Raw genomic sequence first — 13,667 nt, forward strand, 5'->3', positions numbered from 1 at the left:
AATAGATGGGAAGTGAATGTGAATGTGAAGAAGCTCAAGTTAGAGCCATTATCTCTTCATGCAGCAAATGCTGAGTGTCTGGCGTATTTTTAAAAGGCTCTAGGATTGCACAGATGAATAGAGCAGAATCCCTCTGAAGGAGCAAACACTGAAGGAATCTACACGTAGTTAGATTAATACACAGTATTGTTTCATAAGTGCCACCATGCTGGAAAAACCGAGCCAAGAGTGATGAGCACTGCTTGGTGAGAGAAGAGAGAGCTAGTTGGGTGGTGAAGGATTCGCAAATGCTTGTCCCAGGAACAGAAAAGGAAGGAGAACAAAGCACCACAGGCATTTTGGAATATGTGCCAAGACAATAGGTGCTTCCAGAAACCTTGAAAAAAATTTGGAATGAGCAGAGAGGTAGTGTGGGTGTAGAGTCCCTTTGGAAGAATTGTAAAAATAGATTAAAATAAGAAGAGAGGGATGGTGAGGGGAGAAGGCAGGAGAATATCACCGTAAGGTAATGTCATAGACGTTAACAGGGAAAGGTTACTAAGAGCAGAGTCACCTGGGTGAAAAGACACTTTTTCCTGTTTCAGCTTTTGGTGATATGTGATAATGAGGCCAGAGTGATCCTCAGGGTTTCAGCACAAGGAGGGTAGCGAATTAAGAGATCAGGGAAGATTAAGAAGAAGGAATGAATGAAGCAATTGGAGTTATTCAGGAATTAGGTCAGTAAATGAGAAGATGAAAGAGGAACTGTTAGACTATTAAGTGTCAGTAGATAGATGAGATATGAGCTGTGATTACTACTTCAGTTTAATTGGGAGAAAAGATAAGTAATTAAAGATAATTGGCATGGGGGTCTTTTCATTGCTCTCAAAATAGCACTTGGAAACTAAGCAAGGAAAATTCCTATGAATGTTGAATTGAGCTGAATTCTGCCAAGGCCATCTAGCTGAGTGGTTACTGGGATGTGGTTAACCATTAGTCTTTAAGGTAGCCTGGACAGAAATTCTATGGAATGTTTACTAGGAAAGCATATATATATATATATATATATATATATATATATACACACATAGTATATATATACATAGTGTGTGTATATATATATATAATATGCTAAGCTCAGCTTTAAGTGGATTCTAAATATGGAGAAATTTGCTATGAATATCTAGGATCCTTTACAAATCAAAGTATAACTTGACCTGCTGCATCAAATGTCTAATTTGGAGGTCACTATGTCTCAAAAATGACTAAATTTAGTTTATCAGAGTATAAGAAATGGCCCTGCTAAGACACTATTGTCCTGTCAGAAATAAGGCTGGCATTTCCAATAGAGGTTAAAAAGCACTCTAACTTAATAAACAGTTGATAATAAAATCAACAGAAGAAAGACCTTTTAAAAACTACAACATGAACTCAGAAGATGACTCATAATGAGATTTCAGGGTTGTGGACATTAACAATTTGTGTATTTAACATCAATAAACCTAGCATAGAGCAAGTTTAGTAAATGAAGATGCTTTTAGTAGGTAAGGATTTTTTTTTCTTTTCAGGGCCCCACGTGCAGCATGTGGATGTTCCCGGGCCACCTCTGCAACCTATACCACAGCTCAGCTGAAAGCAACGCACTTAACCCACTGAGCAAGGCCAGGGATCAAACCCTCATCCTCATGGATACTAGTCCGGATACTAGCCACAATGGAAACTCCTAGCAGGTAAGGATTTTTAACAGGTAGATTCACAAATAGTGTAATCTTTAGGAAGCAGCTACAAGGTAAATCTTAAATGAGAACAACATGGCAATAGGTGATACATTTGAATTGTTCTTGTAAGCACTTCTTGTAAGCATTCTTTCACACAGCAAGAAGAGTAAGGGCTAGCAGCTGACATTTATTGAATGATTGCTATGTATTAACTCACTAGTAGAGAGCCTCAGAAAAATAATTGTGATCAGGCATAATGATATGAATAGAAATATAGACAGCATAGTGTTGAAACAGAAGAATGTCTTTTTTTTTTTTTTTAACTATTCCCAGTAACCGTGGTCAAACACTCTTATATGACCTTGAACTTAATTAATAAGCTAATCTATTTGATCTCCCTGGCTTTTTAGCCAGGTCCATTAACCAACACTCTATTTTTTATTTCTCATAAAAATATTTTATGAATATGTCAGAGATTTCATAACAATATATAAAAGATTGGTTTTTGAGAAAGACAAGATTAATTTTTAAGAAAGACAGTGAATACTTTCATGCCCCTTTATTCATCTTCCTGCTTTTACTCATATACATTTTGAGGTTATAACAATATATAATACTTGTATAGTACTATCTGATCTGATCAGCATTTTAAATATTTTTCATATATAAATTCACTTAATCCTCACAATAATCTTATGAGGTTGGCATTAGTATTTCCATTTTCAAATGAGCAAAGTGAGGCACAGGTTAAGTCAAGGTTACATAGCTAGCAAATAGCAGAGCCTCTTATATTTCTGTGTAGTATAGTGTCTTGATGGGCTTTCGGGTTTTTAGAGTTTGTTCATTTGTTTGCCAGCTACTGTAAACAATCCTGTTGTGGGTATCTCTGTATGTTCCATGTGTGCTAAAGTGTTTCGAGAGTAACATTTCTCAAAGAGTGGTCTAAAGACCTTTGGTAGGCCCTGAGACCCTCTCAGGGGATCTGCAGTATCCTTCCTTATTCACTCACTTTGTGGGAGACAAGATTCTTCATATACATCAACCAAAACAGAATGAATGCAGAAGCAAATAAAAGAAGTTAGCAGCATTTTTTTAAGCCAAGAATTAAAGAGCTTTGCAAAAATGTAAAACAGAGCCACACTTTTCACTAAACTTTTTGGATGATATAGTTGTTTTCACTCAGAAGTTCTATTTATGATAATGTCATGGGGGTTTTTTTGGTTTTGATTTTGTGAGGTTTTTTTTTTTTTTGGTTTTTTTTAGGGCCCCACCTGCAGCATATGGAAGTTCCCAGGCTAGGAGGGGTTGAATCGGAGCTGCAGCTGAAAGCCTACACCACAGCCACAGCAACGGAGGATGCAAGCTGCATCCTCGACCTACACTACAGTTCATGGCAACTCTGGATCCTTAACCCACTGAGGGAGGCCAGGGATGGAACCCACATCCTCATGGATACTAGTCAGGTTTGTGACCTACTGAGCCACGACAGGAACTTTCATGGGTTTATTTTTAAATTAGTAAATATCTTTAAATTTCCTCAGTTTGGGTTTTTCATGTGATAAATATCAATTGACATTACTCCCATAAGCAAAAGCTCTTTGGGGTCTTCGTTAATTTTTAAGAGTGTAAGGGAGTCCCAAAACCAAATAGTTGGAGGAGCAGTGACTTCAAACTGCAGATTGAACTTTCCCTTTTCTTTCTTTTTCTTTTTTTTAAAAGAGGAGAGAATAGTTCATTGAAATGCTAGGTCATAGAGTGTGTGCTTATTTCGAAATGCTACATTGCTTCTCAAAGTGATTGTACTACTATATGTTACCAGCATCAGTCTCCTTTAATATATATCCTCTCTAACAGGTGGTGTTGCGTTGCTTTATTTATTTATTTATTATGGCTAAGTGATGAGTGCGAAATGATAGCCTATTCTTGGTCTTTTTTGTGCTCCCTGACCATTGGTAAAGATACACTTTTTTTCATAGTTTTTCTAGTCTTGTGGATTTTGTTGTTAATTCTGTGAATGCCTGTTGGTACCTTTTACCTGTTTTCCAGTGGTTTGTCTGTTTTTTTTTTTTTTTGGCTGATGTATAGTTGCTTAATGTGTTTTGGATGTTAATCCTCACCTGTTTGGCGTATTCTGAATACTCTTTGGCTCGTCCTTTTATGATATCTTTTGTTTAACAAGATTCTTTATTTAAATGTAAGAAGATGTATCCTTTTATGATTAGTGCTTTTTGGTTAAAGTTCTTCCTTATTGCCAAGGCCTTAATAATATTCTGCTATATTTTTCTCTACAAATTTTAAAGTTGGGGCCTTGTAAATCTTTTATTTGCTTGAAATTGACTTGTTTGCTGTGTAGGGATCCAGTTTCATGTTTTACTTAAGATACACAATTATTTCAGCATTACTTGTTAAAATTCATCCTTTCCCCAGTGGTTTACAGTACCAGCTGTCAACATATTAATTTCCATGTGTGTGGGTGTGTTACTGGCTCTTTGTTCCATTGTTGTATTTGTCTCCCTATGTCTATAACTCTCTGTCTTAATGATTTTTCTTTTTTATTTGTTTGAGAGGGCAGCTATCTTCCTTGTTCCTCAAGAGAAATGTAAGCTTTTCTTGGTCCTTTGCTATTCTTTAGTAGAAATTCTAGAATCTGGTATTGGAATTTTGATTGAAATTGCATTCAGTTTCTAGTTTATTTGGGGAATAACTGACACTTTTAACTATTGATCTATCTGAACATGTTATGCTACTCCAGTTTTAATAAAGTTCATAATTTCTCAAATCTTGTACATTTACTAAGCTTAAATAGTAAGCTGTTTTTACTAGCAGTAGCTATTTTTTATATGTTTTCATAAGTTGCATTTTCTAACTTGTATGTACAGTCATTATTGGTTACGTTAATTTTACACAGCAACTTTCCTGAACTTCAGTTCTAATAATTGAGGATTTTTTTGTGTTTTCTTTTTAGATGATCATAATCCATGAAGTTTGACTTAAATCCATTTTCAATCTTAATATCTGTTATTTATTTTCATTATCTTAATGTGCAGTTTAGGAAATGCAGCACAACATTGATTAAATGTTGTCTTATAGATATCTTTGCCTTGTTTTTGAATTTAAAAGAATTCAAAACATTTTAAAATTTGCACCATTAAATGTATTGCCATTTTTCTGTGTAGATTTTCTACACAGAAGAGATATGTAGTAATGGCTAGATATTAAATTTTATTGAATTTTTTTTTTTGCATTTGTTAATAATATTGATTTTCACTTTAGTGGGATGGATTTTTATATAGTTGGGTGTGATTTGCTAAATGGTATTTAAATTTTTATGTACTCGTTTTCTTCCAGCCATGTTGCATATTCTGTTTGAAAAGAAGCCAAATATACCATTTTTTTGATCATCCTTCATACTTAACACAGTATTCAGAGATGTTTAATGAGTATTTGAATCATAAATGTTCCTGAGTAGAATATTTGCCCTAACAGCTAAAACCACCATAAAGTGGTCAGGTTAAACATTTTGCTTTTAATTTGGAAAGTGTCTCATAGAATCCTATCATTTTAGTTGGAAAAGTATTTATTGAATGATTGTGGTCATGGGAAGAGGATTGGATTAGAACTTGGACTTTGCTCCTTAGAACCTATGAAATTTTAAGCAAATGGCTCAAGTTTTCCTAGCCTCTGTCATTTCATCTGCAAAACGGGGACAGAGGAGTTCCCATCATGGCACAGTGGTTAACGAATCCGACTAGGAGCCATGAGTTGTGGGTTCCATCCCTGGCCTTGCTCAGTGGGTTAAGGATCTGGCGTTGCCGTGAGCTGTGGTGTAGGTCGCAGACGCGGCTTGGACCCCGCGTTGCTGTGGCTCTGGTGTAGGCCGGTGGCTACAGCTCCGATTCGACCCCTAGCCTGGGAACCTCCAAATGTCATGGGGACAGTAATATTTGCTATGCTTGTTTCACAAGGTTCTTGTGATAATTAAAGGGAGAACATAAATGTGTTAGGAAAAAACAGTGTGCTGAATCTAAAATAACTTGTTCATTGTTCTGAAAATAAATCCAGGTATATTTTCCTGAGGTATAAAATGGAGATACTTTTTCACTTGTCAGTTACCTGTCAGGATTGTCATGAGGATCAACCCAGCTGATGAAAGTGTAGATTGTAAAGTCTATTGGGAGTTTGAGTTTATGGATTGTTGTTTTTAATACTCGTATGAGAGGAGAGAGCATAAACGTTCTGCTTAAAGTATCCTTTGTCCTACCATAGTTCTCAAGTACCATGATTGGATGGCATATAGCATTGAAGGCAAGAATTCTCTTGAACTCTTCCATAATCTCAGATGACTGCTACTTTTAGAAAGATGTTTGCAAAGTTAGCTCTTGGTTGGCATCTGTGAACTTGAGTGATATTTTCCTATACTGATATAGAACTTTAACAGTAAGTGATAAAAGAGTGGTTCACTGCACTTAAAACTGTTTATACAAACAATGTTGAACACCTGCCTTCCTTCTCGGAGTCAGGAAGATGACCAGCCTCCAATAAAAACCTTGACCACTGAGTCTCATGAGCTTCGTTGGTAGATGCCATTTGACAGACCTGTCACTGTTAGGTTGCTGGAGGAATTAAGCACATCCTCCTGTATGACTCCACCTGGAAAGGAATTGTGGAAGTGCCTGATCTTTTACAGTTTTTCCTTTCTCTGATTTTGCTCTGTACCCTTTGCTGTAATAAATTGTAGCCGTAAGTATAACTCTATGTCGAGTTTGCCAGTTTTTCTAGCAAATCACTGAGTCCAGGGCTGGTCTTGGTGACCCCTGACTCTTATGATGACAGTATTCAGAACCTTCCCAAAATTCAAGTTCTGAGATAACCTGCCTGGAACCAACCTTGCTGGCAGACCTTTCTAAGGATAGCAGTCTCAACTCAATATTTACATTTTCTTCACTGCCTTCCTATGACATTTGTGCAATTTGTTATTTGCTAGGAAGCCAAATCAAGCAGGATTTTGATGAAATATGTGTGACAAGTTGAAGGGCAAATCTTGAACTGTTAAAAAATTTTACAAGAGCCAGGAGGCAGTGAATTTAACAAAAGTGGTTTGTTCTCATTTTGTTTTGGTTTGGTTTTTGGCAGATTATTTATGCACAGTTCTTCTGTTAATATTTGTGCAGTATTTGGTAATACTAATAAAATTTGTTTTGAAAATCATAAGTGACAGCATTCCTCTGTGGTGCAGTGGGTTAAAGATCTAGCATTGCCCCAGTTGTGGCTTGGAGTCGATCCCTGGCCCAGGAACTTCCATGTGCTATGGGTGAAGCCAAAAAAGAAAAAAAGTAAATTAATTAGGAAAAGAAAGTCATAAGTGAATTTGCTCATGGTTTGTCTTCATTATATGTTAAATGTTTCCTAACCATTGTTCTTTGAATAGTAGTTGTTATAAATGATAGGATTCTAGTAGGTTGTACGGAGGCATAAGGTTCTCTGTGAAAAATGGTACTTAAAGTTAAGCTATGTGATTATTCATGGTGTTTTGCAAGAGCCTTGGCAGTATTATGTATTTTAAGAATTGAAAACACCCTGTTTTCCAGCCGCCTCCAAAACTTGATGTCATTTTGCCCAAAATTTTAAAAAAATGCCAACTCTTAGTTCTTATTGCATGTGAACACCCTTTCACAGTAGAGTAGCATTAAGTACCACTTTGAGATTTTACTACCCCTTCCAAGGTCTTTGCTGTCTTAGTTTCCACAGCCATAGTGTGTTGTTTTGTTTTTCAATTTGCTTTCTTAAGTCAACTGGAAAATTGCATGAATTTTAAGATGGCAGTACAATCTCCAGTTTTTAATAAGATTCAGATACAGTACAGTTATTTTGATGACCTTTGTTTATTCCAGGAGGCCATTTACTGTATTGTAAATATTCATTGTTCCTTTGTACTTTTGGACATAGATTATTGTGCTTTATAGTCATAGTTAGCCAAAGGTAAGAGTTGAGAACCTAGTTTCCTGTGGCTATTTGAATAAGGATGGATGTCTGAGAGTTTTGAGCAGCTAGCAGCCCTATCTTCCATCTGAGCTTTTCCCACTCAACCTCTTTCTACCAATAAGAAGTCACCTATAACAAACAAAACTCCCCAGTTAGCATCCCCTGCACTCGAAATTGTCATGTGGAACATAATCCCAAATTGAAGAGAATGACAAATGACACACTGGTGTATGTGTGGAAATAGAGTTTTATGTTTAGATGTTTGATAAACTTCAGTGTTTCTAATGGCTTCCCTCTTCTTTTCCCCAACTGAATGTAAAATCTTTGAGACAGGGTTCTGCCTTATTTTCTTTCCGTTTATCACAGAGTTTTGGACTTTGATAGATTTTCAGAAAGTATATAGATTTTCAGAAAGTATTTAGTTGATTGGGGATAGATTAATTCAGTTGCTTTGTACCAGTTTTTGATACTATAAAAAATATTTTCTTTTCCAAATTTATATCTTAAAGTACATATTTTTTTAAAGAAACTGTATTAAGTCCTTTGTGAGTACTATATTTAAGTATCTGTGCAACGTGTTCAAGTTGTGTGAATATTATTTCCTATTTATGGTGTTTGGCATATGGTTGTATTTAGACTTATAACACTTTAAAAGCTTTATTATTTTTAAGTAGTGATTGAATTCTGTTGTGTATGGTCATTGGATTCTATTTTTTCTGTTGTCTCTATCAGTGGAACATAGGACAGTCCAATTCTTAGTCATGAACATATGAACATACATGCTATTTGTGGTTTAAATTTTTGAAAAGATAATTTCTGTATTTTTATTTTTCAGAACATCTTAGCAGAACCATCAAAGTCTAGTGGAAGTATGGTTCGCCATTCCTCATCTCCGTATGTAGTATATCCACCCGATAAGCCTTTCCTTAACAGTGATCTACGACGCTCCCCAAATAAGCCTACATTTGCCTATCCGGAAAGCAACAGCAGAGGTAATAGAGCCTAACAAGATAGATGTGGGTTTTGCATGTGTTTGCTCACTGATAAAACCTCTTAATTGTGTCTTCCATTTAAAATTAGAGGAGAGGAGTTCCAGTCGTGGCTCAGTGGTTAACAAGTCCGACTAGGAATCATGGGGTTGCGGGTTCGATCCCTGGCCTTGCTCAGTGGGTTAAGGATCCGGCATTGCCATGAGCTGTGGTGTAGGTCGCAGATGCAGCTCGGATCCTGCGTTGCTGTGGCTGTGGTGTAGGCCGGTAGCTACAGCTCCAGTTCAACCCCTAGCCTGGGAATCTCCATATGCAGCTACAGCTCCAATTCAGCCCCTAGCCTGGGAACCTCCGTATTGCTGCAGGAGCGGCCCAAGAAATGGCAACAATAAAAATAAAAAAAGACATAAAATTAGAGGAGAGTATATTTCCCCCTTCCTGTTTTTAACCTCTTTAAAACATGCCTTTCTTTTGTTGTTTATTAAACATCGTCATCTACCAGATCCTCGAAACTAAATTGCTTTTAGTCATTTGGGACTGCTCTGTCATTTCCAGCATCGTTCAGGAACCAAGACTTGTGTTTTCCTTCTGAAATATCCCAAAAACGTATTGGTTCTGTTTGTCTCTTCATTCTCATTGATTTGGTTCAGGCTCTCATCATCTCTTGCATAGGTAATGTGGTGCACTCCTAACCAATTTCCCCGCCCTTAGTCTCCCTCTTGTCCCCATTTAACAGTATTGCTGCCATTTTCTGTTAGCCATCATCTCTCCCACTTTAAAGTTTCAGCACCTTTCTATGGCTTAAATAACAAAGTCTTTGATTTTTTTATAACCTAGGTTCCACCTGCTTTACCAGCCTTATCCCCCTAGCCACTCTTCCATCCTTTCTTACCTACACATCCTTTGCTCTGGCTTCTTTGAAACGTATTTGTTCCTGAAATGAAACTTGCCATCTCTATTAGTTTGCTTGCTGTTGGAACAGACTGCCAAAAAACTTGGCAGCTTTAAATAACCCAAATGTATTCACCGTTTCTGTAGGTCAAAAATTTGGGCAGGGTTCTCTATTTGGGGTCCTACAGGACTGAAATCACAGTGTTCCTTACTAGAGAGTCAAGGGAGGAGGTGTCTACTGTTAGCTCATTCAGATTCTTGGCCAAGTTCAGTTCCTTGTGGTTGTAGAACTTGTGGTTCCATTGTCTTGCTGACTTTCAGTCCAAGCTAGTCTTTGTTCCTAGATGCTGTCTGCATTCTTTCTCATGCTTTTCTTGTGGTCCCCTACAAGTAATGGTGGGTCACGTCTTCTCTCATGTTTCAAATCTCTTGGACTTCTATTGCTGCATCTTTCTAATTACAGCCAGGGAAAATTGTCAGCTCTTAAGGGCTCATGTGTTTAGTTAGACTGAGCCCACTGAAATAATCAGAAACATTCTCTCTCTGTTAAGGTCCATAGCTTTAATTACATCTCCCAAAGTCCTTCTTGCCATATAACAGGTATTCAGGGATTCTAGGATTAGGACACAGGCATCTCCGGGGGTTTGTTCTGTGTACCACACCAGCCATGTCAATTTTACAAGCATTTCTCATGCTCTACCCTCTTATTAAAGTTTTTCGGTTGTAGAATTATACTCTTTTTCTAAAGGCTGGATTATATATTATTTCTTCTGAGAAGTCTCCCTTTCTACTAGCTTCCTCAACACATAAACTCTCTCTGCTCTTCTCAAATGTCTCTTCCAGGCTCTCTTGCTCCTCTGGTCACACCTCATAGGCTTCAATTTATTGTCTGGTAGAGGGGGAAGTGGTTTCTGTGTCTCTCCGTATTGAAGATAGATATCATTGGATTGATACCAAAAACACTGTAAAAGTATAATGGATCATAATGCTTATCCCATGTTCTGCAGGAAGCTTGGTCTCACTGTTTTCTACATTATTATTTCTCTTGTTTACATTCTTCTTTCTATGCTTCCGCCCTCATATTCCTTAAAACCACTAGCTACTCACAAGCAGAATTTAGCTTATGTTGCTAACTAATAAACATTTGATGACTCTGTGAATAAATCTGCCCCATTTAATTTTTCTTACTCTTAGATTCTTTTTAAAATTTGCTTTTACTTTTTAAAAAATTTCTTTAGATATAAGGATCAGAACTAGATGTAGTAGGATTAATATCTAATTCTTAGACTTTGTATTCCTGCTAGAACTCCTGCATGTTTGTGTGTGTGTGCTTATTTTTTTTTAGTAAAAAAATTAGTAAAACTTAACTGGTTTTTGTTCCACTGTGGGTTTCCGTTATTTATCTTTGGGTTTTTAACCTATGTTATTTGAAAGTTATCCAGCTTTTGTTATTTTTCTACATTGCCAAAAGTCTGTAACTGTTATATTTTGATGAGTAGCACTTTATCGATTGTTTTATTAACCATTAAACTAATTTGCATTTTATCATCATCTCTGAGGTACAGTTAGCTTATAAATAAGGTGTTTCTAGTTAGAAAATTGAGTATCAATTACTGAAATTCTTAAAAAACACTAGACCTCAGGTTAAATTGATTTCAGCAACCATTTTCAAGGCCCTTTTATGGGCTAGGATGTACACTGGTAGCTATACTTGGGTATTGTTATATACCTAATATTTTACTATATAGTCAGTCCACAGTTTACAAAACAGTTATTCTGAGATTGATTTTTAAAAATTTGCAATGCATTTCCTACTTGGAAACAAACAAAAGGACTCCTAAACTAACTTACAAACGCCTGTATAATTCATATGTGGCTAAAATATAACACTCTTAGCTAGAGAATCATTGGTAAATATAATTGCCACAATAGTAATAATTAAACTTTTAAAAAAATGAAAGGAATGAAATGCAGTAGTAATCCAGACAAAGCAAATATATTTTCATTTACTCCTCACAGAAAAATTGTATAAGATAGGTATATTCATAATTTACTGATGAAGGAGCTTCCATCGTGGCGCAGCGGAAGCAAATCTGACTAGGAACCATGAGGTTGTGGGTTTGATCCCTGGCCTCTCTCAGTGGATTAAGGATCCTGTGTGGCTGTGGCTGTGGCCGGCAGCTATAGCTCCATTAGACCCCTAGCCTGGGAACCTCCATATGCCATGGGTGCAGCCCTAAAAAGCAAAAACAAACAAACAAAAAAAACATAATTTACTGATGAAGAAACACCTCTAAATGATTACTTTAACATATGCAATATCAAAACTATTTTCTCTTCCCACTTTTTCCTTTGCTCAGTAAACTCTCAAGTATTTACCAAAAGGAGGCTTGTTTTTAATACGTACTTGGTATGGTAAACTTCTTTAAATACCTAGTAAATTTTTTTTTTCTCACTAATACTTTAGAGGGGGGAACTTGTTACTCTTTTCTAGCTTAGTTATGGTTTAATGTATTTTTGTTACTAAATTACCATTTCACTTTGCTATCTGAAACTCAATTTGAAAATATAATTTGATTAATGCTATGGAAAGAGATAATTGTCCTTGTAATTCTTGCATTCATTTTGAACTTGTTAGAAAAGAAAGGAGCAAGAAATTTGAAATTATTACTGCCTTCAAAAAATATATTAATGTATTTAGAGAGCCCTTTTAAAAAATGCTAACATCATTACAAAGACTTTGAGTATAACTCATAGCTCATTATTTGTTCAGTACATTTCAGATGATAGAAACGTGAAGAATGGCTTGGATGTTTGAAGCAAGGTGGGCAGTTTTCCTAGGCCAGTGCTTTTCAACCTTTCATAGACTATAGTACATATGGAAAATGAAATGATAATATATGTATGATATGCTGAGATAAACTGGTGGGGTTGCTGGCAACTAGTCTGGGGTCTTTTACTGTCCCAAGCTGCTCTTTATCCCTATTATAAGTCTCTATTGGAAAGCTCAGTGGCATTGTGACCAATGAGAAGAGTCGAGTTTATAACGCTTGTGTTAGGTATTGATAATAATTTACTGCCCATGTGTTCTTCTAAAATGTCAGATCTCAAACTTTGTTGATCCAGGAAACCCATTCCATGTGTATATACATATTTTGATGAAGAGTATTTTCCATATTTAAAAAACATACTACATACAAAGAGTAACATTGTTTTATTTTGCACTTTGTAAATCCTGTCTTTCCGTCTTAATAGAAGACAGCTTGATTCTAGTATCTGTTTTTGCATTCGATTTGTGAAGATAAGTTGTTTTGATGTGTGTGGAAAAAAAGAAGTCTGGCCTTACACGGATAGGCATTTGGAAAGGAGTTGAACTTTAACAGCCTTTTCAACAATTTATGGGTATCCACCTTTGATTCTCTGTCACCACGTGGCTGATATGTTCTTTTTAATATTTAGTTGCAGTGTGGAATCTGAAAACATTATTGAGTTTTTTATACTCTGGGACCTTAAGACCACCTATGTGGTTACAGATTAACGAGGATTTAGGATTCAGCAGTGGTTGTAATTACAACTGTGGTTTATTGTAGTGGAATCTGGAGACATCCAGATGCAGGCTTCCCAAGTTCTTTCTCATGGTGGTCAGATAAAACTCACTACTCTCCCAAGCAATAAATTGCACAACGTGTGTGCAGTGTTTCTGCCCAGGAGAGCCCTTTTAACTCTCGGAGACACAGGTTTTTATTTGGAGTTGGTCACACAAACACTTTTTGCCCACTTAATCAAGATATTTATCATAAAACACATTGTTTACACAGTCTAGGCAGACTTGTGCAGCAGAATTCAATGCCCTAGTCATACAAAGCAACCCTATCAATCAGTAACATAGAGAACATTCCAAAAGCCAATTCCCAGAAGTTAGTCAAGGTTCAGCCCTCTAAACTTTCTTTTTCTTTTTTTAAGCACTATTCCACTGAAATTCATTTGTTTGTTTTGAACTTTGAATGGCTCCTTTACCCATGCATGATTTTTTAAATTATACCGACTTATACACACTCTTGAAAATTGATATATCTCACTATACAGTATCAAAAAATTACATTCGTTA

At 36.3% G+C, this 13,667-nt stretch overlaps 1 protein-coding gene across 2 annotated transcripts in view; it reads left to right on the forward strand.

The window, feature by feature from the left end:
• CEP57 (centrosomal protein 57) overlaps positions 1-13,667 on the forward strand; it is a 43,863-nt gene that overhangs the window by 775 nt on the left and 29,421 nt on the right. Inside the window, exons 1-2 of one of the 2 annotated variants that reach the window (XM_047751836.1) lie at positions 1,668-1,709; positions 8,515-8,671. In XM_047751836.1, the coding sequence (XP_047607792.1) occupies positions 8,551-8,671 (121 nt within the window). In that variant the 5' untranslated portion in view covers positions 1,668-1,709; positions 8,515-8,550. Of the gene's footprint in view, positions 1-1,667; positions 1,710-8,514; positions 8,672-13,667 lie in introns of those variants that run through there. The other variant, XM_047751835.1, reaches the window with a different exon arrangement.

Source organism: Phacochoerus africanus, chromosome 11 (genome assembly GCF_016906955.1).
Source record: "Phacochoerus africanus isolate WHEZ1 chromosome 11, ROS_Pafr_v1, whole genome shotgun sequence".
Taxonomy (NCBI): domain Eukaryota; kingdom Metazoa; phylum Chordata; class Mammalia; order Artiodactyla; family Suidae; genus Phacochoerus; species Phacochoerus africanus.